The 25,691-nt window shown below is 32.3% G+C and overlaps 1 protein-coding gene across 4 annotated transcripts in view; it reads left to right on the top strand.

Moving 5' to 3' along the window:
• Positions 1-25,691, top strand: part of CCSER1 (coiled-coil serine rich protein 1) — a 1,301,104-nt gene that overhangs the window by 1,090,071 nt on the left and 185,342 nt on the right. The window contains exon 12 of one of the 4 annotated variants that reach the window (XM_061191726.1): positions 24,841-24,939. The exons of the other annotated variants lie outside the window; for them this stretch is intronic. Coding sequence (XP_061047709.1) covers positions 24,841-24,852 — 12 coding nt within the window. The 3' untranslated portion in view covers positions 24,853-24,939. Of the gene's footprint in view, positions 1-24,840; positions 24,940-25,691 lie in introns of those variants that run through there. 4 annotated transcript variants of the gene reach the window in all.

The raw sequence follows: 25,691 nt of genomic DNA, 5'->3' as shown, positions 1-25,691 counted from the left end.
ACGTAATCCTACTTTGATTAGGAGTATGTTTGGAAATGAGAATCCATCTTTAACTATTGACAGAATTTTTGGAGATACAAATATTTAATATTTTTTAAAACTGTAAATCCTGTAGAGCTGGTCAATAAAGTCACTTATCTTTAATACTTAGTTATTGCTGCACAAGAAGGTATGAGCCTGGTATGTTATGCTATGTTTTTTCCTTTGATACATTGCTATAACTGGAGGCATAATGGATGCAAGGAACATCTTTGATAAATGTCTTTTATGCAGTGAATATTCAGAACTTTCACTGTAAGAGATGTGGAAAAGACTAACTTTTCAGACAAAATTACATGAAGTAAAGGGCTTAATGCCTAAAGTGATTGATGTTGTCATGTACTTTAAACAGATTTTCAATAGCAGTTAAATAATAACCATTTATATTTTTCCTAATTAGCAGTTACTCTGACTTATGAAATAAGGCTTCCCAACTTATATTTTAATAAAAATATTTCTATATTATTCATATTAAATTAAGAGCTGCCTGTAAAATTACAGAAACATAATGTTAAACTTGACTGAGTTCTAAATTTTTCTACCCTCAGAAAAAACTACTATTAATGGTTAGGAAATATAGTCCTTTGTGCTGATTTAATTATTAAGTAATACATTTGAATACATCCCTTTATTAAATATATGAATGCATACGTGTTAAAAAATGCAAATAAATACAAAAGCATATAGAATAATCTTAGAAAGAGTCAGTTTTAGTACCTTTTTCATAGAGGTTGTTATACAATTACATTGATGAACATGGTGAAGATAGCTCCTTAAAAGTTATAGATGTTAGTTTTTTCAACAAGTGCTAATTATATTAAAGTCTACTCCATTTTCAGGAACCGTCAAGTTTAAATTACTGATGCTATTGCAGTGATATTAAGTGATTTTTTTTCTCTATCTTTCTTGAAAATTTTTGACAAGTATTTTTAAATGAATTTATTTGAACTGAATAGATGATTGAATGATAATGCTTATTTTTAATACATGAATATCCACTGTAGTTTCCTAATTTACTTCACACACATTGACACCAACTAATATACAAAAGAAGTATGTTTTTCTTCACTGTGTCAAGTCTTATTACCTTCTGATACTAAAAGCTGTATCTGGTGGAATCAGCCTTGTCCAATTCCTTAATCTCAATTGAAAACATATTAGAGGGCCTAGCCCTTGCAGAAGTGTGTCTGAAAGTAGTCTGATTCTTTCCATTTTGGTATCCAATCCTTTCCCATCTTGTGAACTTTGGGCTGCAGCTTTGTCTAACCCCTAATGGCTGTAACCAGTTTGCCTGCTGGGCCTTTTGAACTCACCCTCTGCCTAGTTCCTACTTTGGGTTTTTTCTGAACCTGAATTTGGACTCTAAACTCTAGTCAGGTAAGCTGGAAAAAACCCTCTCGCACTATTCCCACAAGACTTTTCCTTCTCAATTATGGTAGCTTAACACAGATACTCTCAAGAACTTAGGATACTTTCTAGATATTCTCTGGGAGATGATTAAGCCTTTTTGTAAATTTACCAATGTAGGAGGGTTTGATTTTTTTTTTTTTTAATTAGTCATTGTGGGAGAATTGGGACTTTTTAAAGATTGTATTATATTTAAGTTTTGTTATTTTTAAATTTTTGATTACATAGGAGGGAGGTGTGTGTGGCAGTGGAGGTGAGGGAAAACAATATTTTCAGTATTTTAGGTCCAGTCTTGTAAGCACCTAACCATACCTAATGCCTTTTTCCTTCTCTTCCAATAAAACCTCTTGAGAATAGCTTTGATCGGATTAAAACTTATTTAGCCACTTTGAACTTGAACACTGGCTCCTTTCTGTAGGTGGATAATTTTATTATCCAGATGAGCTTTGTAAATCTCCCTAGATTGGTTCTGCACCATCTTTCTCTCTAGCTTAGTTTTCCCCAACAGCCTTGCAGCCATGGCTCTGCCGCCTGTCATTACATTATAACAATTATTAAGAAAGCTAAGTTGGGAATGTAAGGATTTTTATTAATGATAACTCTGTAAAATAGAAATACATAAGGTGAATTCTCTGTGTGAGGCGAGGCATGCACTAGCCTCGTGAGGAGAGTAGAACAATGTGCAATGAAAAATAATTCTAGTTCAGGTTCTTTAAGACGTGTCATAAAAGTCTAGGGACATGACTTTGGGAGTTAAGGAAATAACTGTAATTCTGGAAGAATCAAAGATCATGCCATCATGTGACTTTTTTAGAAATTACATGAGGGCAATGAAAATAGCATGATAAGTGGATTACATAAACAAGTTGACCTGAATGTATTGTAATTCATAGATAGAATTAAGAAGAAAGCACAGTTCTTTTTTTAATCTCTTAAAATGCCTTAAAATAAGATATCAAAATACAATCATGCCAAATGAACCAAGATGCACTTAAAATCTATGTTTACACATAGTGACCGGTTTGCAGGCAAGATTTAGAATAAATTTTGCACATTAAGAAATTTAAAAGACTTTATATCACATAGAAACTGCTAATGTGGTTTTTCATTATCTTTCTGCTTAAATGTTAATAGTATATTCCCCAAAGTAAAGACCAATAAACTGGAATCCATAAAAGTTCTCTGTGATGTCCGCATGTTATTGTATTTTTCCCTTTAAATATAGATTTTTCTCTATCCTAAAGAAAGCAAAACTTTTAAAATATCACTTAGCAGTCTTTTGAAAAACATGCAGTTTGACCAAAATACTGCATTTATTTGAAGACTACAGTTTGTGTACCATTTAATGTTTCTTCTACTTTCCCCATCGTATCACATAATCAGTTTGAGAATTATCTTTTTTATTTGTTTGACTTTTGGACTCTATCAGTGCTTCACAGCTTAGGTAATAAAATAAGTTTCTTGTATGCAGTACTTAGCAAGATCATATCAAGAAAGGGCAAAATTAAAGAAAACAATCTGTTATAAGTTGATTTCTGTATAGTTGCATTTTCTCAATTTTATCATAGTTCTAAATAAGTATTTTATGAATAGTGCTAAAGTGTTAACTCTCTAAATCCTTAAAGAAAAAATATAATGTGTCCATGTACAAAATCAGTGAAAAAATGACTGAAATCATGAGAAAAATTAAAACTTGTTTTTTATTTCGATATCTATGTTTTTTCTCCCAAAGATTCCAGTTTACTTATTTTAATATTACTTTATTTTTAAAATAATTTTGAAACCAGTGATTATTGAATGATTATTATGTGTCAGGTGACGTACTACATGCTTTGTATTCCATATAACTTACATTCTTACAAAATCCACACAATAGAGTTTGATTGTCTTCACTTTACAAATGAGGGAATTATATCTTAAAAGGTTAAGAAACTTGACATAGTCATACAACTTACAACTGTCAGAGCTAGAAATTAAACCTAGATACTATCTCAGAGTTCAAACTTTATCTCCCAATTTATTATACCATAAGATACTATTTTTGTTTTGTTTTGTTTTTTAAGGAATCTAATTGATCCGTTGTTTCTGAGGGATTGTATTAATTCATTATTAATGTTATGATGTAAGTTTTTTTTTTTTAATGTTTCCATGTAATGAGACATTTTAGATAGGTGACATTTTGTGTGATGTCAGCGTATCAAAGATGATTAGTGAGCAATAGTATCTTTATACTTGTCTCCTATAAATAGCCTAACCTAGAGAATTCTATCTCAGTGCTAAAATTATTTTGGTACAGGAGACTTCAAATTATATCAGATAAGTACATTTTTGCTTTAAGAAGGCTTGATGTGCTGGGAAGACAAAAAAAAGATAAAATTGTTGAAAGTGGATTCTAAATCAGTTTTTTACAACTTGCCATATTGCCAGACATTTAATGGATGTGTTACAAATATTACATTGAATTAGTGAACACATTAATTAATTAATTTAAAAGATTCCTGTATAGAACCTTTTATTTTTGATCATTTATGAATCTTTGTTTTGAATCTTTGTTTTTGAATTTTTTTGGTAAGTGAAAGAAAAGCTAACTCATGGTTGCTTAATCAGAGTTGATGTTGGGAGTGGGGCTGACTTCAGGCAGCTGGATTTAGAAATCAACAAAGCTCTCAGTTTTTGGCATCTCCCTATTTTTTGGCCCTGCTTTTTGCTGTGTTTGGCTCATCTCTGGCTCTGCATGGTAACCACATGGCACCCATCATCCTCTTAGATTTCAGTCCAAAGGCAAATACCCCTTTTTCTTTCCCGGAGTCTACAGCAAAAGACTTATGGTGTACTCTTGGTTCTTGTAGGGCAAATATACACTATGCACCAATCGCAGTGGTTAAGAAAATGGTAGTCCTGAGCTAAGTATAAGTAAATGCCACCAAATGTATTGTATTAAATGTGAGGACGAATGTTTTCCCACAGAGAGAAACTGGGATATGTTTTCATGAAGGATGAAAAGATGCTCCTTGACAAAAACAATGGTCATCTACTGTAGCCTTCAAGAAGAATATGTATGACTATATTCGTTTAGGGATTATAATTTTTAAAATGCCTAATTCTTATTAGTGTCAGGAAAATAGGTGTTCATATGAAAGAGAAAAATTTGGTCTCAAAATGCTATTAATTTTGTAAACCAACAAGTTATACATACTATCATCTACCATACTTTGTTAGGGTATCATAAAGAATCATAACTTATTTTGGTGTCCTAATTTAATGAAGAATGTGCAGTGTATGCATCTGTTTCATTGTTAGTTCTGCACTTCTTGTGATCCTGATTTTAAGTTATCTTTTTATTTAGTACATAGGAATTTCTATATCAATTCACAGTGAGTACCAGAATATGAACTTGTGGGAACTCAGTGAAATAGAACTTGATCAGTTTAAATCTTTTTAAGCATTTCTGTCTGGCTTTAATAATGTACAATTAATATAAAAACACATTTAGCTTTTATCAGTTAGTCAGGATCTGTTGACCTAGTTTCAAAAGTTGGTCTCCTGGGCATGATGGACATAATTGAAACTCCTGTTAAGTTTTTCCATTTTAATGAAAATATTAAATGACTTGTAGAGTAGCATGGTGAATTTGCTGCCCGGATCTCAAAGGGCTAAGCTATGATTTCATTCTGCTGTCTTCTACTATTTTATTCTCAACATTTATAAAGTTCATTAAAATGATTTCAGTCCTTTGACTCTGTTTTCAGATCATTGCTTTCTAGGATGACTTGACTTTTTATTTTATTTTCATAATTTTCTCTTTATAATTGAAAGCTGCAAAAGGGAACAATGGAGAATGGAAAATAAAAATGCACTGATTATTTCTGTGGTTTTGCTTTTCTGAACTATGCATTGAATAAAGCAATACAGGGTGATATGCTTGGGACTACAAAGAGCTTTGTTTTAAAAAAAGAAGTTCTAATTATTAGTTTCAAAATATTACTAACTGCAGTTAATTTTAAAAGTAGTTTTAATGTTTTCTGGTAGAGGGAAAATCAAATACAATTGAAAGTACATTTTAATATTTAGGGTGTGCATTTAGAATAAAATGATAGTTACTGAATACACTTCTTTTACTTGGAAGTTTTAAAGCTTTTTATTTGGGCTATTGGCATTGTATATCTTTCTGACATTATTTTCAATATTTTGTGCCTCTACACTAATTGCTTTCATATATAAAAGTAGGAGAGGGTACAGGATAAGAAGCAAGGACAAAACTAAATCTAATCAGAAAGTACAAGTTTTAATTCTGCATTTCCATGTCAATATTCACCTGTTTCACTGCATAAAAATGAGTTGGCTTAAAATCCAATTATTAAAACTGTTCATTAAGTAAATTTATCTTAAGATATATTGGATGGATTTTGGGAGAAAGAAAATGTCAAACTCTACCAATTATTAATATATTTACTTCTATTTTATCAGTTGATAAATACATCCAGTGTTTATTGTACGCCTGAGATCAAACAGGTACCATCCTAAGTGACCTCTCTATACAATATCTTATTTGATGTTCAAAGTATCCCTGCAAGGTCAGTAACAGTGTCCCATTTTATAGATGAGGTACTAAGTTTTCCAGGAGGAAGCTTGCCTAAGGTCACATAAGCATTGGGGTCAGAATTCAAATTTATGATATGGAATCTAAAGCCTGCTTTTAAATCTGTATTGACCCATATTTTCCCCAAATGTCTCCAAAATCTAAATATTTTTAGGTATTGTAGACATTTACAAGGAGAAATATTATAATTTAAAATGGATGATTTTAGAGATAACCCTATTATTAGAAGGAAAAAGACTAACAAAAACTTATTATTGTAATATTTTAAATGTGATATAAAGCTACAACTATTCTGAGAAATCTGATGTAAAATATCTATTAAATGTCAAGATATTTTATTCTTAATGTTTGAGGTTTATTTTAAAAATGTAATAGAAATAATTAAAACTTATGAGGGTTAACTGTGTCAGGTACCACTCTAAGCACTTCACGTGTATTGACACTGTTAATAGTCACAGCAATGTCATAGGACAGTTAATATTATCATACTCATTTTCAGATGAAGAACCTAAAGCCTAGAGAGGTTTACTAAATTAAATTAATAAGGTCCCACAGTTAAGTGAGTAGCAGGGCTAGAATTTAAACCTAGGCAGCCTGATGTATTAACCACTACCTTATACTGCTGTGTCTAACGAGTAAGTGCTAATACCTTGAAAAGTTAGCAAAATATAAGGATTAAAGTACTATTTTTTAGCACAGTGTTAAACGTGTTGAAATGTCTCAGATCATTCCATGTCTATAATAAATTCAATACTAATTTTATTTATTTTACTTCCAGGATGTCATGCCCCTCCATTTTGTCCCCATAAAAACAAAATGAAACAGAGATAGATTACTCAGCATCTCATTTTGTGATAATGATTTAATTCTATTGTTCTCATCATCTAACAAGAAATTCCTGATTCAGGGTAGAGTTCTACATATATAACTCATTAAAAATAATTTCATATTTTCATCTAATATGTATCAATTGCATGTAAGTTATAATGTTTTATTTCCGGACATAGTTATATATACTTTCCATAGATACATTCCCCACTGATAAATGAATTTTTCTTTTTATTTATTTTATTTGGCTTCCATGCACAAGAATTATGTGATTCATGCTTTTCCTTAGGTATATTCAGGTTGTCATTCAAACATTTTGGTTAATTCACTACTTGACACCCCAATGTTTTGGAAGCTAACAAAAGTCAGTGTGGGTACTTATTTATTAATTAGCTAACATCTTGTAAAATAATGCATTTAAGATATATGTTACAAATTTATACAAATATTCATTATTGCCTATATGGTAGTAGAAACCCTACAATAATAATAAAGATTAACCCTTTTTTCTCTCTTGCCAAATTTCTTATGAAAATTTCCTTGTCTTTTATTTCAGCACCTGAACCAACACTTAGAACATAGTATGTGCTCAATAATCATTTTTTTAAAAACTTAAATTGTATTTAACTTTATGATTTAAAAACCTTTCCTCATTAACCGAAATATAATTCCACTTTCTATGCTTAACAGCTCTTTCTGCTTTAGCAGAATTTCTTCCCTTTGCTTAGAAAATTAATAAAAAATGATTCCTGTGTCAGAACAACCTTTGAGCAAAAACAGTGAAAATAAACCAAATATACAATGATTTAGCATTTTATAAAATGTATTTTCCAGAGATAAAGTAAACCCTCTCTTGCACTTATCTCTATGCCATTATGCCCCAAGTGTAGAATGAGTAACTTGGATTATAGCAGAGATGATTGTGGTTGTTTTGGATTTAAGGAATATTGATTTATAGAGGGATACTCTAATTTCCTTGAGCAATATCTAACATCTCTTCTGATCTATCCATCATTTCCTCTGATAAGTTCTTACTATGCAGATGATAGGTCTTTATCATTTTCACACATTCAATCTCCTTCTTTAACAAAGAGAGAAGAGACACTAGACTAAGACATTTACTAGGCAATATTACTTATCTAGAATTTAATAATACAGCTTTGTTTTTATGGTATTTATATTTTATGATTATGGTCTATTTGTGGCAAGCTCCTCTGGTTTTCCATTTATGATGGTGAAATAAGATTTCCTCTTCAAATACATATGAATTAAAATTTGGTTTATTTAAGAAATGTAAAAGTAAATAATAGTTCAATGATATGGTATTTGAAGGTAATATGTGAAAGATTGAAGTTTGGGAGACTTAGCCATATATCAGTAGAATAATCAGCATAATAATTATGATATATAAATATCTACATTCTAGAGCATAATAATAATGATTTCCTCCAATTACTAATGAGGAAGGAAAAAGTAACAGTAATGTAATATCATATATGTGGTAATGGACATAGCTTGTAAGCAGTGTTGAATATTGGAAAATTCACCATGCCATTGAATAGAAAAGACATTTACTGGAAAAAGAGTGAACTATTTTAGGTACTGGTAGAATTTTTCTTAGTTTTAAAATTTTGTTTGCTTTTTAATCACAAATGTAAGAGTCCACAAAAGAAAGTAGAAGAGGAAAAAAGAGATTTCATTTTAAGAGACACTGAATGGAATTAAGATTTTCTTGAGTTATAGTATAACTGCTACCTGGGAAAAACTACTTTAAAATTAAATGCAATCACAGTAATACCAGGGAAAAGATAACGATATATTTCTTATATCTATACATGCAAATGTTTATATATTAATATTGGGGGCTGAAATTGGTATATTCAAAATATATGAAATATAAAGATAAATTAACTATTTGATATGATTATTCAATAAGAAGAGGTCTTATGTAATTAGACAGACTTCCTAAATATTTATGGGCAGTAAGTATGCGCCAACTTACATAGAAAATATTAATCAACCATATAGCCTCTCTGAGGTTTGAAAAGAAATCAGCGTAAGCTGTTAAAATCTTATAAATACTATATTCCTGGCAGTTATTACTTTCTTGATTGTTTCCTGAGATTGTTGAAAATCTTTATTGGCAATACGATTATCTCAAAGTACAAATTATTTTCAATTAATTATTATTGATTAAGGTAGAGTAGTATAATGAATTGGACTTTTGCTTTGTAACTAATAGATTTATTTATTTATTTGTTGAGCAATTTTAGGTTTACAGAAAAATTGATTGGAAAGTGCAATGTTGCATATATCCCATTACCATCTCCCCAATTTCCCTGATTATTAACATCTTGCATTAGTGTGGTACATTTGTTACAGTTGATGAGCTAATATTGATACGTTGTTGTTAACCAAAGTCCATACTTTACGTTAGTGTTCACTCTTGGTGTTGTATAATACATTCTATGTGTTTTGACAAATGTATAGTGATATGTATCTACCATTACACCATAATAATTTCATTTCCCTAAATATCCCCATGCTCCATCTATCCTCCCTCAAACCTGTGGCAACCATTGATCTTTTTACTGTCTTCATAGTTTTGCCTTTTCCAGAATATCATATAGTTGGAATGTATGTAGCCTTTTCAAATTGGTTTCTTTCACTTAGCAATAAGTGCTTAAGGTTCCTGCATGTCACATCATGATTTGATAGCTCATTTCTTTTTATCACTGAATATTCCATTGTATGGAAGTACCACACTTTATTTATCCATTCATCTGTTGAAGAACATCTTGGTTGATTCTGTCTTGGTTGATTCCATCTTGGTTGATTGTTTTGGCAATTTTTGTTTTAAGCGTCTGTGCGCAGAGTTTTCTGTGGACATAAGTTTTCAACTCACTTGGGTAAATATCAAAGAGTGGTATCATTGGATCATTTGGTAAGAATACATTTAATTTTGTAAAAAACTTCCAGACTATCTTCAAAAGTGGCTGTACCATTTCTCATATACCTTGTGTACAACTATGCACACCAGCATTCACCTATTTGTCTCTCCAATTTGGGGGAAATATATTGCCTTGTGACCTCACTTTTCTGGTGTATCTAAGAAGAGTTGTTGATTTTCCATTTGCTCAGTTTTTATCTTGTTGTAAGGGTGAGAATGACAACCTCCAGGGTATGTGAATGGAACTCATGAATTAGAGTTTTGAAATATAAATTTATGGTATTACTTTTGTTTGTTTTACTTCCTATTTAACCTTTTATTTAGCTATTAAAGATGGGTTCTCTTTTTGTAATAAAATATACTGCAAAAGAAATTTAGATAATCTACCAATTTGCGTTGTGTTAAATGTTCAGATATTTTTCCAACACAATGAAAAATTAAACATAAAAATTCCATACTTAAAGTTGGCTATTATAATAACATTGAAAGCCTCCTTTACTTGCAAGATGAAAGCTCATTTAAATTTTATTGTTCTTTTTACAAATTTTAAAATTTGAAGCCTGAGATATTAAAGTTCCTCTGTTTAGTATAATTTAAATGCCTTTTCTGGCACACTCATGAACAATATTAACTTGCTGTATAAAAATAGGGAACATCTATCACCAGGGGACAGTGCCCTATAGATAATATTCATGGATATTTTTCTTATAGTGGAAGAAAGTTTTAATTTGTTTATTTTCACACTTACTGTGTATTGATTTGAGCATTTTTGCAGTTTAGAAATTTGAATACAGGATGTGGATGGTGTAAACACTGACAAATAGACAAGGATCAATTTGAGATTTAGGATAATTGTAAAATATTAATAATACTAATAAATATGGAAGTATAAATTCTTGGCAAATTCAAGACTATTAATATTGTCATGTTTATATTTTATGGTATGCACACAATAGGCTACTTTGTCAATGGTGTTGCACTGGTTGATTTCAACATCAAAAATTTGCTTTGATAGAGAGCATAAGATAAAAAATTACCCTCAAAGCTGATGTTATTATTTTATATAAGGAGTAAAATAAATATAAAATGTATTTGTAGAATTAAATAATTATTACTAAAGATTAAAAATTCCACAGTGTTCAAGGACACAGGATTTTGAGGGTTTTAATATGGATCTTGCATGCATATACTTATGTATAGCCCATCTTGTTTTAAGTAAGATTTAAGCTGCTTGTCAAAATACTGACTGCTTTAGATAGGCCTGAGTTGAAGTGTCCTCTGGTTGTTTGCTTCCCTGTGTTGAACTGAAGAAAGGAAGGGAATCCATAACGTGGAGAAAGAGTATTTCCTTCCTGATACCATCTACACAATATATTTTGTCCTCATGACCGGGCCATTTTAGAACTATACATCAGTCATATATAGTACTGAATTTACTTTGTATTTTCTTTTCTGTGTAAATATTCAAGTAAAAAGTATGGCTGGAAGGGTACTAAACTATCCCCTTAATTCTACTACTTATTAACTGAAATAATTTTAACTCATAAATATATTTTAATTTTAAATAATCCTTAATTTTTGAGTTTCTTCCCTTAGTATTCCTTTTGAATATTGAGATAAGTAAAGGCTTTGTTTTTGTTTGAAATTCTTTTGAGTACTAATTATTGATTTGCTGAGGTATAAAATGAATTCTGACATACAAACAACATTTGCTTCAAAAATGAATGAATGTTACACTGTGACGAGTAATGTTAACTTTAAATTTTGTTGTTATCAAGTCATTGGAGAAAATGCAATATGGGGATATTTTTGCCCTGTTGATTATCTTAGGTCTAGTCTTATTTAAAAGAGTTTCAAATGCTAATAAGAAAAATAGTATGCAGAAACTTATTCTACATTAACTTTTACATTAATTTAAATATGTGATATTATATTAATGAGATAACTGATTTTTTCCATTGTTTCAGTTTTTTAGGGAAATATCCATTTGTCTTGTTTTTGTTTAAACTTGCCTTCCTTTGAGTTTGCTAATCTGAAGTTAATTATTTGGTGAGCCCTCCAACATATTCTACTGGAGTTAACAATTGCCCGTAATATAAATGAGTTCAATGTTCTGATTAGGTTATATGCAGTGGGAAGCACTGAAGCACCAGTGGTATAAAATCAGCTTAAGACAATATTTATGACTTGATAATAGCTATATAACAGTTTATACACCTGAATACTTTTGGTTTTCCTATAAAGATTACCAATACTTGAAATTTAGCAATGTTGCTCATTTTATAGTGTGCTTGAAAAAGGTCTGCTTAAAAAAAGGAACTCATCATAGTGGTCATACAATGGTCATACAGTTTCCCATACAATGGTCAATACTGGATTCTTAGACCGAATAATTGATGCTATATATTAATGGTAACAGATGTAATTGCTCCACTATGAGAAATATAAAGTGAGATAAGAGGTTAACCACTTGAGAGGCAATTCACTTAAACTAACAAAATGTATTGAGCATCTACCATGTGCCACCACTCTTCTGGCCACTGGAGATGCAGAAATAAACACGAGATAAGGATTTCCTGTACCCTTAGAGCTGAAGTCTAGAGGGAGGATGGGGGGGTAGATTGTAATCAAACATAATAATATACGATCTGGTAATATTCAGTGCTATGTGGAAAAATTAAGCAGTGGATGGGGAAAAGGGTGAGAGCAAGCTGTATCAGATAGGGGAGTCAGGAAATTCTCCCACAGAGGCAAGAATGAAGGGGGAGAGGGAACCAATATGAAAGTCTGGGGAACAGCATTCCTCACAAAAGCAACAGCAAATGCAGGGGCAGTGCTCGGCATCTAATGTGAAACAATGACTGGTACATGTATGGTGCCAAAGGCTGGTACCTATTGAAATTGTATGAACATTGCATTGTTTTAGAATAGTTTTCTGTTTTTTTTTTTTTAAGGTAAATTCAAAATAGCTTGTGAGGTATTGCTTGTTATTAATAATGGAAAACAACAAAATCTAAAATAATAAGCATCTCAGATCTCATAATTTGGTTGAGGAGGGGGTGTCAGCCCATAGAAAAGGACTGAGAAATCTTGCTTTGCTGTAGTAGGAAAAAAAGCAAAATAATCTTCACTTTGCTTGAGGAAATTACATGATGCTGATTATTGGGAATAATCTCATGTCCAGCAATAAACATCAACAAGAATAGTAGTCATAGTAGTACTAGCAGGGGCAGTGACAATGGTGGTTGTGGTCATTTTAGTGCTAGTAGACAGACTTGAAAGAATACCATCTTTGTGCTAGGAACAGTGTCAAGTGAGAACTTACCTGATCTCTTTTATTTCCCAAAACAAACTTTAAGGTATATGCCAATTTTATCCCTGTTTTACAGGTGAAGATACTGAAGCTAGAAGAGTTAAGTAGCTGTCTTAAGTATCAGAAAATTTTCAGAGTGAGGACTCAAACTCTGCATCTAACCCCCCAGTCTACGCTATGTTTTGGATAATTTTTTATTTCTTTTTAAAATTTAACTACAGTTGATTTACAATATTGTGTTAGTTTTAGGCGTACAACTTCAAATTCTTTTTCATTATAGGTTATTACAAGATACTGAATATAGTTCCATGTGCTATACAATAAATCCTTCCTGTTTATTTTATATATAGCAATATATATCTATTAATCCCATACTCCTAATTATGCTATACTATTTTTAAGGCAAGATATCACACATTTTGATTAATCATACAGTGGCATCAGTTTGAAATTTAAAATTGAAAGAGTATATAGTAAGGGTTTTTTAAATCTTTTTTTTAAATTGAATTACAGTTAATGTACAATGTTGTATTAGTTTCAGGTGTGTGTGTGTGTGTGTGTATACATACATATATACATTCTTCTTGAGTCTTTTCCATTACAGGTTGTTACAAGATACTGAGTATAGTTCCCTGTGCTATACAGTAGGTCCTTGTTTATCTGTTTTATATGTAGTAGTGTGTATGTGTTACTCCCAAACTCCTAATTTATCTCTCTCCCCCATCCCCTTTGGTAACCATAAGTTTGTTTTGTCTGTGAGTCTATTTCTGACAGACTCACAGACAAAGAGAACCTGATTCCACCAGCTCCAATCTTCTTTCTCAATATTGCCTTGGCTATTTGGGGTCTTTTGTGTTTCCATACAAATTTTAAAAGTTTTTGTTCTAGTTCTGTGAAAAATGCCATTGGAAATTTGATAGAAATTGAATGGAATCTGTAAATTGCCTTGGGTAGTATGGTCATTTAAATAATATTGATTCTTCCATTCCAAGAACATGGTATATCTTTCCATCTGTTTGTGTCATCTTCAGTTTCTTTTCATCAATGTCTTAGAGTTTTCAGCGTACAGGTCTTTGCCTCCTTAGGTAGGTTTATTCCTCGGTATTTCATTCTTTTTGATGAGATGGTAAATGGGATTGTTTCCTTAATTTATCTTTCTAACATTTCATTGTTAGCATACAGAAATGCAACAGAATTCTCTATATTAATTTTGTACCCAGCAACTTTCCTGAATTCATTGATGAGCTCTAGTAATTTTCTGGTAGTGTCTTTAGGATTTTCTATGTATAGCATCATGTCATCTGCAAACGGTGACAGTTTTACTTCTTCTTTTCCAATTTGGATTTCTTTTATTTCTTTTTCTTCTCTGATTGCTGTGGAATTCTGAGTTTTATAGTTGGCTATGCTATATATTTGATGTGTGAGAAAGACACTTACATATGCTGAGTCTGGAAAATGAGCATACCAATGCCATTTTTCTTTTTTTCTTTCTTTTTTATTGTATGATTCCATTTATATGAAAGACTCAGAATAGGCAAATCTATAGAGACAAAAAGTAGATTAGATTAATTTTATAGCATAAATAGAGTCTTTTATAAAAATTTTAAAAATTGAGTTAAAATGTTATATTAGTTTCAGGTGTACTCTATAGTGATTCAGTATTTTTATAGATTATACTTCATTTAAAGTTACTACAAAATAATGGCTATATGTTCCTGTGCTGTACAATATATCCTTGTTACTTATTTATTTTATACATAGTAGTTTGTATTTTTTTTTCTTTTAACTTTTATTTTATATTGGAGTATAGTCGATTAACAATGTTGTGTTAGTTTCAGGTGTACAGCAAAGTGATTCAGTTATATTTATACATGTATCTATTCTTTTTCAAATTCTTTTCCCAATTAGGTTGTTACAGAATATTGAGCAGAGTTCCCTGTGGTATACAGTAGGTCCTTGTTGGTTATCCATTTTAAATATAGCAGTGTGTACATGTCAATCCCAAACTCCCTAACCATCCCTCCCCCCACATCCCCCCAGTAACCATAAGTTTGTTCTCTAAGTCTGTGAGTCTGTCTCTGTTTTGTAAATAAGTTCACTTGCATCATTTTTTTAGATTCCGCATATGAGTAATATCATACAATACTTCCCTTTCTCTGTCTGACTTACCTCATTCAGTATGACAATCTCTAGGTCCATCCATGTTGCTGCAAATGGCATTATTTCATTCTTTTTAATCGCTGAGTAATAGTCCATTGTATATATGTACCAAATCTTCTTTATCCATTCTTCTGTCGATGGTCACTTAGGTTGCTTCCATGTCTTGGCTATTGTAAACAGTGCTGCAGTGAACATTGGGGTGCATGTATCCCTTCGGACCATGTTTTTCTCTGGGTAAATGCCCAGGAGTGGGATTGCAGGATCATATGGTAGCTCTATTTTTAGTTTTCTGAGGAACCTCCATACTGTTTTTCTGAGGAAACTCCATGCAGTTTTGCACCAACTTACATTCCCACCAACAGTGTAAGAGGGTTCCCTTCTCTCCACACCCTCTCCAGCATTTATTGTTTCTGGATTTTTTTGATGATAGCCATTCTGACTGGTGTGAGGTTATATCTCATTGTAGTTTTGATTTTCATTTCTCCAATAATTAGTGATGTTGAACATCTTTTCATGTGCCTCTTGGCCATCTGTTTGTCTTCTTTGGAAAAATGTCTATTTAGGTCTTCTGCCCAATTTTTGATTGTGTTGTTTGTTTTGATGATATTAAGCTGCATGAGCTGTTTGTAGATTTTGGAGACTAATCTCTTGTTGGTCACATCATTTGCAAACATTTTCTCCCATTCTGTGGATTGTCTTTTTGTTTTGTTTATGGTTTCCTTTGCTGTGCAAAAGCTTTTGAGTTTAATTAGGTCCCATTTGTTTATTTTTGTTTTTATTCCCATTACTCTGGGAGATGGATTGAAAAAGATATTGCTGTGATTTATGTCAGAGAGTGTTCTGCCTATATTTTCCACTAAGAGTTTTATAGTGTCTGGTCTCACACTTAGGTCTTTAATCCATTTTGAGTTTATTTTTGTGTATGGTATTAAAGAATGTTCTAATTTCATTTTTTTACATGTAGCTGTCCAGTTTTCCCAGCACAGTTTTTGAAGAAACTGTCTTTCCTCCATTGCATAATCTTGCCTCTTTTTTTGTAGATTAATTGAACATAAGTGCATGGGTTTATTTCTGGGCTTTGTATCCTGTTCCATTAATCTATATTTCTATTTTTGTGCCAGTACCATACTGTTTTGATGACTATAGCTTTGTAGTATAGTCTGAAGTCAGGGAGCCTAATTCCTCCAGCTCCATTTTTCTTTCTCAAGATTGCCTTGGCTATTCAGGGTCTTTTTGTCTCCGTACAAATTTTACGTTTTGTTGTTCTAGTTCTATGAAAAATGCCATTGGTAATTTGATAGGGATTGCATTGAATCTGTAGATTGCCTTTCGTAGTATAGTCATTTTGACAATATTGATTCTTCCAATCCAAGAACATGGTATATCTTTCCATCTGTTTGTATTGTCTTCAGTTTCTTTCATCAGCATCTTATAGTTTTCAGAGTACAGGTCTTTTGCCTCCTTAGGTAGGTTTATTCCTAGATATTTTATTCTTTTTGATGCGATGGTATATGGGATTGTTTCTTGAATTTCTCTTTCTGACCTTTCGTTGTTAGTGTATAGAAATGCAACAGATTTCTGTGTATTAATTTTGTAACGTGCAACTTTACCAAATTCGTTGATGAGCTCTGGTGGTGTTCTGGTAGCATCTTTAGGATTTTCTATGTATAGTATTATGCCATCTGCAAACAGTGACAGTTTAACTTCTTGTTTTCCAATCTGGATTCCTTTTATTTCTTTTTCTTCTCTGATTGCTGTGGAACTCTGAGTTTTATAGCTGGCTACGCTATATATTTGATGTGTGAGAAAGACACTTCTTTATGCTGAGTCTGAAAAATGAGCATACTGTGCCATTTTTCTTCCAGATTTGTTCTGATAAACAAATGAGTAAATGTGTATAAAATAATATAAAACATTATTTTTAAATTATTTATACTCAGTATACCTTAAGATAACTCTTTTCAAAGCTATGCAATGTGTTATGTGCTGAGGGTAAAGACAGGAATTGTTTAGAGACCAACCTTCAAGCAACACAAATAAATAAGTAAATTAAATTATGGTCTATATAACTGTGCAAGAAAAAAAAAAAAAAAGATGTCAGACAACCATTCAGGTTTAATGAACATAGTAGACATATGCAATTTTTTACCACCAAGCTACACTCTTCTGGCAGAAGATCCATTTCTTCACTAATCCCAGATCCCTGAGTTTTGGACAGGGCTTCCTCTACCCCTGGGCTCCAGGAATAGACACCATAACTCAGGCTCAGCCAATGAGAGGGCCATGGCTGTAGTGACTGATTTGGAAGAAAAGGTTACAACACAAGCCTAGATGAAGAGAGAAAGACAGGGAGAGAGAACAAGGGAGAGAGGGAGAGAGAAAAGAAGGGAGGGAGCAAGAGAAAATGTTAATTTTTATCACACTGTTTCTAGTTTTTTTTGTCCATTGGGCATCTCATTTATATAAATCAACAAATTCCTGTCTGTTGAAAGCTAGGTTGAGCTCATCTTCTGTTACCTGTAGTTGGAAATCCTGTCTAATAGGATAGAGGAGTTACATATGAGCTAGGAATTTTTTTTCTTTTTTAATTTATTTTTTCCCTGCATTGGGTCTTTGTTGCTGCACAGGCTTTCTCTAGTTGCAGTGAGCAGGGGCCACTCTTGTTTGCGGTGCACGGGCTTCTCATTGCAGTGGCCTCTCTTGTTGTGGAGTGCAGGCTCTAGGTGCATGGGCTTCAGTAGTTGCAGCACGCGACCTCAGTAGTTGCAGTACACAGGCTTAGTTGCTCCGTGGCATGTGGGATCATCCCGGGCCAGGGATCAAACCCATGTCCTCTGCACTGGCAGGAGGATTCTTAACCACTGCACCACCAGGGAAGTCCATGAGCTGGGAATTTTGAATACGCCAAGAAGACTGACTTAGACAGTGGGATTATGTGGATTAATTTAAGATGAAAAGCTAAGGCTGGAGTTGATGAGATGCTCTTAATTCTCTCAAGAGGGTTGGTATTTAAGCAAGGTCTTGAAGAGCAAAATCCAGACAGATGACACCAAAACTTATCATGGAGAAGGGGGACAGTCTAGTAGACACTAGGCAGGGAACTAATATTTTACAGGTACATTTTGTTAGCTTAATGAGGAAATTGCTTATTCATTCTTATTAATTTAACCAAATATATATTAAGAGATTCATTAAATCTTAAAAGTTTAAGGGAGTTTTGATATCTTTTATGGTCTAGCACAAATAATTAGAAAGGGTGACATGATGTGAATTTTGCTGTAGGAAGAAACTTCCTGGTGCAGAAAGAAAAATGGACAGTAGGTATGGGAGATTACAGCAAGCAACATCCACAGACATTTTTAAATTTAGTTAAATTAATTTAAAAAATTTTTGATAGAGAAAGATTATTGCTGAAGTGACAGATGATCAAAGTCTTCACTAGCATAGCAGAAATGGGAATGGATAAAATTAAGAAAGATCTGGGAGACATTGTGGAGAAAGAATCAACAGAACTGGAGAACTAAAAAGATGTAGGATATGACAGAGATGGAGTATGTTTCCATGGAGATTTAAGAGAGTGGCAGATTTACTAACAGAGGCAAAAAATAGAGAATGAGGAACATATTAACAGGTAAGAGTGATGTATATAAGGACACTGATTAATGCATCTTTGGAACATGGGTTTGAAGGACCTGAAGCATTCTTGCTGTGAAGACCAACATTCATTCAGGCATCATTTAAAAGTATTTATTGAGCACCTCACTATGAGCTAAGTACTTCTTTAGACAAATTTTCAGCTCTCATGGGCCTTATATTCTAGTGGTGAGATGCAGAAAACAAACAATTAAATGAATAAATATATACTATATCAGTTAGTGAAAAATTATAGAAAGGAAAGTAAAGCACAGTAAGGGGATTTGGGCTGTTATTTTACAACCCTGGATAGGAAGGTATATCTGAGCAGAGATCTGAAGAAACTGAGGGAGTGAGCCATAAAGATATCTGGGGTAAGAGAATTTCAGGGTTTATATTGTATTTAGTTATGTACTTGACTACAGGGTGAACTCCTGAAAGAACCTGGTATACACATCATTAAAAAAAAAAAATCCAAGCTTAGTTTCAGACCCTCATTATATCAATTCTGGATTATTGCCTTAGGCTCCCAAGAGTTCTTCATTTGCCCAATATGCCCCCTCTTTAATGTCCTCAAGTTCTACTTTTCCAGCAGAAGTTGATTTTCATTCAGAGATCATTTCCTCCAAGAAGCCAGCATAGATAAAATACTCTCTTTTATACCCCAAAACATATTTCTATCATAATGCTATAGAATTAAGAGTCTGTAAAATCCTTGAAGATAAGGACCTAGGGTTTACCTAGTAAAGTGAAAAGTAAAATTAAAAGTGAATTAGTAAAATTAAATTAAATAAGTGAAATTAAGTTAAATTAAAGTGAAAAGTAAAAGTAAAATTTTACTCTCAATAAAATTTTGTTGAGTTGAATTAGAAATAGAAGTAATCTGGATTAATTGAAGCATAGGATATATATAGGTGAGAGAATGACAAAAAATTTGAAGGAGAGAAAACAAAATGTGAAGCTGCCACAAATAGCTAAAGAAAAAACTGGTGAAACAGCTGATTCAGTAACTAAACTAACTTGTCAATGAATGAGTCAAACATGAGGAGAAGGCTGCTGCTTCTTTTATTATGCCCTCTATTTTCTCCTCTTTTCTTTCTATCTATCTCTAATTAAGTAAAGCTATATAAATATAGCACATAGCAGTATCCGACAGATACTTACGGCTCAATAAAATATCCACATTTAGGGTTAGCTTTGGAAAAGAACCCTTGAAAGATACTTACATCATTTTCCTTGATTAAAGGAGTCAATGAATCCGTTAAATAAATTAATTTAGATATATGCACATGTGTATTCTTTGATCAAAATCTTACTGCTATATTCAGTTTAAATGGCAGGAGTACTTTTATTTTTTTCAGGTCAGATATAATCCTTTTCCCCCCTTTAGTTTAGGAACAAATGACCTTTTAGTTTGGGTATCATATGACTTTGAATGAAGACAGGGATGTCATAAATGATATTCTTACTGTGGTTCATTGATCGGGGTATATAGTCTATCACATTAATCATACCTTACAGTCTCCTTGATGTCTCAGCACATTATGATAGAGTATTGGCATATTTTAAATTTAACCATGGATTCCAGGATACACGTGACCTTTTCAGAAAGTATGTATTATTGTAAGAACTTATAAGAACTGAATAATTTTCGTACAGAGATGTTAACTACTATAGTCAAATGCAAAACAGCTATTACTAAGAAGTCTTGGAGTAATTGCACTTTAGTTTGTGTTTTTAGCCTTGTTTTAAACAGCATTGTCCGGTAGCAAATTTTCTTAAGTTTGAAATGCGAAGTTAACCTCATTTTTATTTGAGGTACAAAAATTCTTCTATCAATATTTTAAATTAAATTTAGAAAACTTTTTCATTGGAAATACACAATTTAAAAAATTTAATACCATAAGTAAGTATTGTTGTTATTTAATTACATCATAATTTAGTAAGTAAATGCATTCTTCCCAATGTTATTATTCACTTTAATACAAAGGGAACATTCCTGGGATTGACAGCCTGTAGAAGTTCCCCCTAATAAAGGTTATTGTCTACTGAAAAAGAAAAATTCCTAATTGCATGATGTTATATAAAGAATTAATTCTCATATTTAATCTAGAAAGATAATTTTAACAGGAGTTTCTGAGTTAATATCTTTAAATATTTTATTAGATCTTCTAGTACAGAAGATCCATAATTCAGGTCATTAATCTATGGTTACCTGTACTTTGTCAAAGGAATTAATTATTTTCTATTATTCATTGCATTTCCCTCAAATTTTGAAGATATTTATCATAAAGTTGTGAATATGTTCACAGCTATCACCATTAACTCTCAGTTTTTTATCTGGTGTATCTTCCTTAAGAATCAAGATTGTATAAAGATAGAGAAGACCATTGGTATTACTCTCAATCTCACAAAAACAGTCTTCCAGCTACTGTAAAATGAACCTGGTATCTAAAATATATGAGACAAAGGGTAGATAATATCTTTAGGGAAGATATGAAATAGTGCTTCCTACTTCCATCAAATTATATTCATAGTTTAGTGTTTGAGGCAAGTTTAGGTAACATTGCATTTCTATTTCTAACAGACGGACTTTAAAAGATATTAGCATTTTAGTTGTTTGGGAGAGGCTCTCAATGTTTATCTGCATATGTATTATTGGACCATTGGGGGAACATTGCTGTAGCTTATAAATAGGCTAACCTGAGGTAAGCAGTAAATATATCTATGTACATGCATCCATCCGTCTAGCCATCCACATACACAAACTTGTTCATTTTCTGACTCAGCAGACCAATACATAAGTTCAAGACAGAAAGGGTTATGCTTTGCTAATTGCTTCACTAATACAATGAATAACTCATATTGGGTGTCCATTACATATGTGTTGAATTGTTAATGAATAGGAGAGGGAGAGGAAGAGGTTGGCTGGCTATCAGATTAGATATTGAATGGTTAAGTTCAGGTCTTTGACAGTGCTGACTCATGGCATTCATTTTGTTTTGTTTATTTATTCTCAGTAATGTCATAATAGAGTGTACCACCTCTCTAGCGAATGTGGCATGAACTATTTTTAATATTTTTGTTTCCCTATCTAGAATGCAAAGTTGGAGTATTATTTTTAACAATGTATCAATTCTTGTATCTTTCATAGCCTACTATATACTGTAAGTGATGTTTTATATTAAAATATTTGTTTAGAGGATGCCTTGACAAACCAATTAGGTCATCAGTGTGTTTTGTTCAGTTGAATAGAATCAGACTCTTTATAGCTGAATTCATAATGCATTCATTTATTAAACAAATTGAAAATTTACTAATTCATAAGGAATTAATTTGATAAGATACTTATTTTAAGCAATTAATTTATTCTTTCCTTAATTAATTCATCCAAAAAACATTTACAGAGTGCCTACCATGGGTCAGTAACTTTGCACAGGGCCACTTTGTGATGGAGGAGAAGGGGGAGCTCCATGAGCCTAAGAATACTACTAACATAGGGGATTAATGTTCTGAAGGCACATCCATGTTTAGATGTGAGTACATCACCCAGTGTGTAACACAGGCTAACTCATGAATGTTCCCAGTGGATGTGCTACTGGTATAACTAGTATAACTAATGTAAAATTGGGGATAAATGTGGCCATACTTTTCCATCCTTGTTTCTTTTTTTGTATGAATTATTTGTTTCTTTATTAGTATGGGTAGGTATAGATGTTTCAATTCATTTGGTCTTGTCCATCCACAGGATACTGAGTATTTTTGAAAAAGCTTTAAATGTTTTATTCCTATCATTTCTTGGCAACTGATTATTTCAGCAATATTTTATATAAAAAATTTCAAATATACACAAAAGGTATAATGACTAGTATAATAAATTCCCATGTATGTGTCACCTGGTTTCAACGGTTATCAATTCATTGCCATTAATATTTCTTCTAAATTCCCAACAATTCTACCTTCTAGACTACTTCCTACTACTACTTGTCTTTTGACACAAGTCCTGACATTGTACCATCTGGTTATAAATATTTTAGTGTATATCTCTAAGTGTAAGGTTCTTTTAAAAAATACAACATTATTATTACACAAAGAACATTTAACCATAGTTTTTTTTAAATATCACCAAATATTCAATCAGGATACACATTTCTCAAATAACCTTATTCTTTTAATAGTGCACCCATTGAAATAGGTCGATGTGTTGATATGTCCTGATTCTTGGCCTTTTCAATGAAAAGTGCTAGCAGATATGTATTTCTATAAGAAACTACATACAGATCTTCCTTGACTTATGATGGGATTGTGTCCCAATAAACCCCTCATGAGTTGAAAATATTTTAAGTTGAAATGCATTTAATACACCTAACCTACCAAACGTAGTTTAGCGTAGCTTACCTTGAATGTGCTCAGAACACTTACGTTAGCCTACAGTTGGGTAAACTCATCTAACACCAAGCCTATTTTATAATAAAGTATTGAACATCTCATGTAATTTATTGAAGACTGTAGTGAAAGTGAAAACCAGAATGGTTGTATGGGTACAGAATGGTTGTTTACCCTCATGATTGCGTGGCTGACTGAGAACTGCGGCTCACTGTCACTGCCCAGCATCACTAGAGATATTGTACTGCAAAGAGTTAGACCAGGAAAAGACCAAATTTAAAAATCAAAGTATGGCTCTACTAAATATGTATCACTTTTGCACCATTGTAAAGTTGAAAAATTGTAAGTTGAACCACCGTAAATATGGGACTGTGTATATACTGCACCGTAAGTTCATACTGATTCATTCAATAAGTTTGAACTAGAGGATTTTAACATAATCTTACTGAACTTATACATGCATCTTCTTTCCCTCATCCTGACTATCCTGGTTCTTAATGACATTTGTTTATCATTAAATTCTCCATTTGCTTTATCTTGTACTATATAAAATACAATTTCAGTATTCATGATCAATACCACAATAAACAATATGATTACCAAATACAGTTTATATTTTTTTGTTTGCTTTTGCATCTGTTTTGTAATTGAAAGTCATGCTATAACTTAACAGGTCAATTTTCAGTAATCATAAATAGAAAAATGTTGAAATATGAACCATACATATTAATCGGAGTCTTTGGGTTTTAAGAATGAGACTCATAGAAGTTTCCTAGTAAAAGGGAATTTTTTTTTTTGTAAGATACAAGTGTCCTGGCAATAGAACTGAAACCTAAGCAATTTTTGAGATTGTTATTTCCCAGCCTGTTTCTCTAGTCATTTTTCTGGAAACTCCACTTCTCTTCATGTTTTTTGCCTTCTCTCTTTGCCAGTGGGCTTTTTCTCCTAGTCATAGTTTCTGCTCCCATATAATGTTGTCTTATACAGAGAACATCATCAGTCTCACACATTACTATGCCATGAATCTTCATCTTTTCTTTCCACTACCAATGGCTTCCCTCTTTCAATATTACCTGATCATTATCTTTTGGTTATTGGTTCCCTCGTGTGTTGGATGTCTTTGAATCCCATGACCTCCATCTAACCCACCTATTATCCATGGAACATCTTTTGGAACTGATGTACTACATCTTATGTTGTTGTTATGAATATTTTATAAAGAGCTCTGTGGATGGCAAACATTCTAAAGCAAGCCCTGGTAAGTCTAGCGTGATTTCCGGAAATGTTTTGAATAGCCAACATGTCTTCCTTATTTGGTTAGTTGGGATGGCATTTATTCTTAGCTTCTGTTATTATATAAACTATATGGGAATAAATGCAGTATATACAATTTTCTTGTGTGGATAATGGTAAAAATAATGATAATATTTTTCCATGGGTAGATGAATCTTAGGGAAATTATTTCTTAGCTTGTATGAAGTAATTTTGTTTCATTGTTGTCATTCCCTTCTATTTTCTCCCTAGGATGCCAGATGAGATAACTAGAACTCTTATGTCAAGCATGTGGTCAGACCCATAACTTACACTGAGGTTTGTTCTTGTTCATTAGCGGCTAATATTAAATTCAATGTTTTCAAATATTTACTCACAGTAATGTGCTCCATTTGGTCTACACTGTGATTTTTGGCTCCTACTAAATAATAGTTCTATGCCCCTTAGCAAATATAACAGCAGGAAGACCATAATGTTCAAAACAACAGACTTGTTAAATATGTAGTATATTTTTTCTTTTCTATTTTCCTTTACCAGCTTCATATTGCTTCTGGAATTCTTGGCAGATTTACACACTGTTTTACTGTTTAAAAGCATACATTTTAGTTGTTTCCCTTTTCAGAGCATGTAAGATCTATGTTATATGAACAGCTTTCATCATGATTCATTTTGGTGGGGGGGAACTTAATTCACCTCCCCCGTTGTCTCCAGGCTTCATTATTGCAATATACTTTTACTGATCAAGCACTTGCATTTAAAATATTTTCATTTAGTAGTGATTTCATTTAGTAGTGATTTCATTACTTTAATTGGTCTTATACTAGAGAGAAAAAAGAAAAAGAGAATGACTATGAAGCTCACAAATTTTTTTCCTTGCATAAAGTGTAAGATTGGTTCCTATTTCAGAATTAATGCGTTTACTCTGTTGGGGGTCTAGCCAACTTGTCAATACAGTACAAATATGGAGTCAACTAGAAATGAAAAAGAAACATGAAGAGGTGCTGAGGATAAGGAGATGACTCCTAAATCCTACCATAGTGGGAAAACACAGAATTCCTCTGCGATAGATTGCTTTATTGTTTCCAGCAATCCTCTCTCTTTCA

The sequence above is a fragment of the Eubalaena glacialis genome, chromosome 5 (assembly GCF_028564815.1).
Source record: "Eubalaena glacialis isolate mEubGla1 chromosome 5, mEubGla1.1.hap2.+ XY, whole genome shotgun sequence".
In the NCBI taxonomy this organism is placed as follows: domain Eukaryota; kingdom Metazoa; phylum Chordata; class Mammalia; order Artiodactyla; family Balaenidae; genus Eubalaena; species Eubalaena glacialis.
The sequence above is the reverse complement of the archived record's forward strand: the minus strand, read 5'-3'. Positions and strand labels throughout refer to the sequence as shown.